General features: G+C 55.7%; 1 protein-coding gene across 1 annotated transcript; it reads left to right on the top strand.

Annotated features, from left to right (window-relative positions):
• The first annotated feature begins 3,602 nt into the window (after window positions 1-3,602).
• Window positions 3,603-4,496, top strand: LOC146872112 (uncharacterized). The gene has a single exon (XM_085664368.1). The coding sequence runs from the start codon at window positions 3,603-3,605 to the stop codon at window positions 4,494-4,496; it is 894 nt and encodes a 297-aa protein (XP_085520494.1).
• The last annotated feature ends 1,179 nt before the right edge of the window (window positions 4,497-5,675 follow it).

The raw sequence follows: 5,675 nt of genomic DNA on the forward strand, positions 1-5,675 counted from the left end.
GCAATAGAGGCATGGAAGGCTGAGGAACTAGAGTTCATCGGGTCCCCAGAGGCAACGGGAGTGCGCACGAGGGCGGCCATTGCCGAATGGTTGGCTGAGTGGATTGGAAGGCCGTTCTCTATCGGAACGACATTTCATACCACGCAGCTGATGACCGGTCATGGATGTTTCTCGGCGTATTTATATGGAATAAGGAAAATCCCCTCCCCACGTTGTTTTCACTGCGAGGGGAGTGAGGATACGGCGGAACACACCCTGATCGACTGCCCGGCGTGGATGGATGCCAGGAATGAATTGATCGCCGCGATGGGGGGAGGTCAGCTAACCCTTCCCGAGATAGTCAGGGTTTCCCTGACTGTCCCGGGAGGATGGGCGGCCTTTCGGACCTTCGCTGGACGGGTTATGCGCGCAAAGGAGGACGCTGAAAGGCGCAGGGAACGGTTGCGTGCAGATGATGGATGTGTGAATGAGCGTGTGGGTTCGTACGCGGATGGGAGCGCGAACGATTGGCCGCATAGGAGAGTGATTCCAGTGCGGCCACCTCGGGCAAGGCTCCGAGCAGCTCAGGCGGCGCCTGGCTCAAGCGTCGCTCCTTTATAGTCGGTAGTTCGTATAAACGAAGGTGAGTGGGCCCGGTCAGAGCACCATGGGGTGGAAATCGGGCCAATATGTATATAGTCAGGGAGTATTTTGCGTCTCCAGGAGCTCGTTGGCCCCTGTCGAGTGCGCTATAGTGGTGTGAATGTGGATGTATGGATGAATGAGAGCAAGGCGAATACCGGCCTGGCTCACCGAGAAGGGGTGGTGGGTGAATTTGTAATACGCATATGTGTAATCCCGCCCACCACCTTGTTTTCTCAGCGCGTTAGTTATAAGAATCGGGAGGTTTTTTAGTCGGTAGGCGACCCGTTCCTGGGAGCATTCCCAGGCGGGCTGAATCCGACACTCCTCTGAGTACCGGGCTCAGAGGGCCTATGAAGGTTTTTCCTCCTGACGAAACAAAAAAAAAAAAAAAAAAAAAAAAAAGGGTTGCGTCAGGGTTGCGTCAGGGTTGCGTCAGGGTTGCGTCAGGGTTGCGTCAGGGTTGCGTCAGGGTTGCGTCAGGGTTGCGTCAGGGTTGCGTCAGGGTTGCGTCAGGGTTGCGTCAGGGTTGCGTCAGGGTTGCGTCAGGGTTGCGTCAGGGTTGCGTCAGGGTTGCGTCAGGGTTGCGTCAGGGTTGCGTCAGGGTCCCCCCTGTGGGTAGGGGGTTAGAATACTCCCACAGTATTCCCTGCTTGTCGTATGAGGCGACTAAAAGGGATTGTATGAATGGTGTATGAATGTTCTCGTATGGCTATTCCTATCTTTACTCTTCTATCACTCTCTTTTCTACTCTTTGCTCTCTATTGCTTCCTTCCGTTCCTTTCCTTTCCCTTGGGGAGCCTGGCTCCCTTGTATTAAAATAAAATATGATGAGTACGACGAATGGAATAAGCGGGCATGGGAGGGATACCCATGCCACGGCGGTGTCAGGTGGTGGTAGGGCAGGCCACCCGCCGTCGTCAACCAACGACTGCCAGGAGTTTGGGGTAGGCAACCTGGCCCCAGCTCTGGATAATGCGTCAGGAAGTGCATCGCAGGTAGGCGACCTGGCCTGCGGTGTGTCTAATGCGTCAGGAAGAGCAGGTAGGGATGAGGGCCACCTGGAGGAGTGGCAGAAGGCTGCTAGGGCGGCTGAAGGCATGCGTTTTGCCGGACTCACCATCAAACGGGAGACGCGGAAGGCGAAGCGTGCGAGGCCCGTAGTGTACTCGTCCGAGGAGGATGAGTCGGTGTTAGATTGGCCCGTGCTGGGGGAAGGAGGACGAGCGGAGACCCCTGCCTTGTCTCAGGTGGAGACTGGTAGGGTGATCGACACGCTAAAGGAGGCCTCCATCGATGCCGAAAGAGCTAGGCTGAGATGCCGGAACCTCAAAGGAGACATCTCGGGGGTAATGAAAAGGACCCATAGAATAACTATGGAGGGACTCAAGACCCTGAGAGTAAGGCTCCAAAACTGTGAAGATGATCCTCCGTCGGCGAAGGAAACAATTGCGCAGCTGAAGGCTGAACTGAAAGCCATGGAGCTGCGCAACAAGGAAGTGTCAGAGGAGAACACCCGCCTCAAAAGGGTAATCAAGAGGATGGAAACTCCCTTGGTTACCAAAACGAAGGATAGGACCCCGGACGCAAGGCATTCAGACGGGTCGGTGAAGGCACTGGCGGAGGCTGTCCGCAGTGTGCAGCAACAGCTGCAGCAAGTACAGCAGCAACAACAGCAACAACTGCAGCAAGTACTGCAACAGCTACACCAACAGCCGCAGCGGCAACAGCAGCAGCGTCAGCCGCAGCCGCAGAGACAACAGCAGCAGCAGCAACAACAACGGCAGCAGACGCTGAGTGGAGCAGCGACTGGGGCTGGTGGACCGCACAGGGGCCCCACACTCCGTGCTGAGTCCACTAGACCTCCTGCGAAGCAGGTAAGTGTAGGTAAGGCACTAACCCCGCAGGATGATTTTGTCCAGGTACTTGGCCGTAAGAGGAGGAGGGTCCAGAGGAGAGAAGCTAATGTACTCTCCCTGGCTGCATCAAGGGATGTAGTCAACGACGCTCAACCCTTGCTGGTACAGGCGCCCTCCAAGAAGAAAAGGAAGGGGAGAAACCGTGCGCAACGACGGAGGAGGAAGTTGCAAAGGGAAAGAGAAGTCGCTGCAATTTCCCTATCCTGTACCGAGGAGACGACGTACAGGGATGCACTTATGCGGGCCACGGAAGGAATCAACCTGAAGGACCTGGGAATTGGCACCATGTCCTGCAGGAGAGGACTTACAGGTGCCTTTATATGGCAGGTACGAGGCAAAGGGGCAAATGCGAAGGCCGACCGGGTGGCGGAGGCCTTGAGGAATGCTGTCCCAGGGGCAAAAATCACCCGCCCCCTTCGTACGAGCACCATGAGGCTGGTGGGATTGGACGCGTACGCCAATGGTACCGTCATAAGGAACGCACTTTTGGAGGTGCGATCTGGAACGGACCCCAACCTCATTAAGGTCGGAGAGATCAGGATTGGCAGGGGCAGACTTGGTGAGGCCACTGTCACGGCTCCGATGCCTGTTATCAGAGCGGCCCTGGAAAGGGGCAGAATAGACGTGGGACTCACAAAGGTGAGAGTGCACGAACTCAGGCAGCGGCCCCTCACATGCCACCGGTGCCTTGCGCGAGGACATGTCGTGGCAACGTGCCCGGCCACAAAGTCTAGGACAGACTTGTGCTACATCTGTGGGAAGCCGGGCCACGTGGCCAAAGCATGTACGGACAAGGTGGCGTGCCCGGTTTGCACAGATGCTGGCCGGAAACAGACTAACCATCGAGCCGGTTCCTGGGAGTGCCCGGTTGTGCCTCCCAAGAAATGGGTGGACAAGGTGTTCGTGAGGGCACCAAATGGTGGTTCGGAGACAATGACAAACAGGAGAAGTGTAGTGACAGGGAAAGAGACCCATAGAGGAATGTCACAGGAAGACATGGAGGTGGAACAAGGGGTACCGAGCACCTCAATAGTGGTAGAAACAGCGGAGAGTCCATAGACAATGTTCTCTGCTGTTCTACAAACCAACACAAACCACGCGCGCCGTGCACAGGACTTGCTGGCACAGCGCATGCGCGAGGACAGAGTAGAGCTGGCGATCATTGCGGAACCATGGTGGGTTCCTCCGGGGGATGAGAGGTGGTTCTCATCCCTAGGAGGGACCTCACTCTCCGCGGTGCTTGTGGGCGAAAGTAGAAGACCCTGTAGCCTTGTGCGTAGGGGCCTTTTCTATGTAGCCGTTAAATGGGGGGACTCGCTGGTAGTCTCGGTTTACTTTCCTCCCAGCGAGAACATAATTATGTTTAGTAGACTCCTTAATGAGCTTGAGGAGCTTTTAGAAGCATTTCCCGCTCTCCCAGCGCTGGTGGCTGGCGACTTTAATGCCCGGTCCAGCAGATGGGACCCAGAAGGCAGGAGTAACCGGAGAGGTGAGTTGCTCTGTGCCTGGGCCAATAGATTGGATCTGGGTTTGCTGAACCGGGTTGGCTGTCCTACGTGCGTTCGACCACAGGGGTCGAGCGTCATAGATCTAACGTGGGGCACGTCGGCGGCTGGCGTCCGCCTCTCGGACTGGAGAGTGGATGAGGTTGAGTCCCTGTCGGACCACCTACATATTAGATATAATTATAGGCACGAAGCTACAGGGGTCCGAAACTCTTGCCCACAGGAGAAAAAGTTTCCTCGCTGGAAGATTAACTCCCTGGATGAGGACTACTTGGCGGCGGCCCTCATCTCGGGGGAGTGGACGGGTGGAATTGGATGCGGGAGAAGTGCGATCGGTGCGGACTGTGTGGACAAGATGGTGAAGTGGGCACAGTCTACACTGAAACAGGCGTGCGACACGGCCATGTCCCGGGTAAGGGGACAAACCCGTGGTAGAAGAAGTACTTACTGATGGTCGGACGAACTAGCGAACCTTAGGGCCGTTGCGACGACCACAGTAAGGAAACTTTCCAGGGCCAGGAAGAAAAAGAAGAACGGCGATGAAATAGTGCGGTGCCTGGACGCTCGAAGGGACGCAAGGAGGGCACTGTCTAGGGCTATTAAAGTGGCCAAGAGGAACTCATGGAGGGACCTGCTGGACTCCATAGAGGAGGATCCATGGGGAAGACCCTACAAACTGGTCTTGGGGAAACTAAGGCCATATGCCCCACCAGTAACCGAAACCATGGAGGAGGAGGTACTGGAAAAAATCCTCTGTGAGTTGTTCCCAGGAGGACCGGGAGTTGAAGAGCCGCAGGAACCTACGCTATCGGAGGTAACTATCTCTGAAGAGGAGGTCTTGGCTGCTGCCCGGAAAAAAGGAAGAGGAAGAAAGGCTCCTGGACTGGATGGAATACCGGGTGTGGTTGTGCGTGCTGCGTCGATACACTGTGGGAAAGGGTTGGCGCAGTGCTTTTCTGCATGCCTTAGCACAGGAAAGTTCCCAACAGCGTGGAAGATAGCGAGGCTCGTCCTTATCAAAAAGAAAAGGGACGCGCCCCCGGACTCATCGGGATCATATAGACCCATATGCGTGATTGGCGAACTGGGGAAACTATTCGAGCGGATAGTCGTTGGCCGGATCAACAACTATCTAGAGGAGACTCGTACCCTGTCGTCATCACAATATGGGTTTAGGCCGGGAAGATCCACTGTGGATGCCGTCCTCGATGTTAAAAACTTCGTGGAGGCATCGACGCGGATCGGGAAGGTGGTTATCCTGGTGAGTCTGGATATCTCGAACGCCTTCAATTCCTTGCCGTGGACTGTGATCGTTAGGGCTATGGAGCGTGGAAAATTTCCACGTTACATAGTGGACATCATAAAGAGTTATCTGGACAAACGCGCCATAGCATACACGAACAAGTATGGACGCGTCGTGAAAAGACAGGTGTATTGTGGGGTCCCACAGGGATCCGTTTTGGGCCCTACGTTGTGGAACATTGCCTATGACAGTGTCCTCCGAATCCCGATGCCAGGTGGCTCCCGTGTCGTCTGCTATGCGGACGACACGGCCCTCCTGTCATCGGGATGGGACCTGTCGCAGGCCATCGTGAACGCCGAGCAGGACCTGGAAGTCCTGGTAAGGGAG

This window comes from Vespa mandarinia, unplaced genomic scaffold (genome assembly GCF_050613455.1).
Source record: "Vespa mandarinia isolate Hongniang unplaced genomic scaffold, ASM5061345v1 scaffold_51, whole genome shotgun sequence".
In the NCBI taxonomy this organism is placed as follows: Eukaryota; Metazoa; Arthropoda; class Insecta; order Hymenoptera; family Vespidae; genus Vespa; species Vespa mandarinia.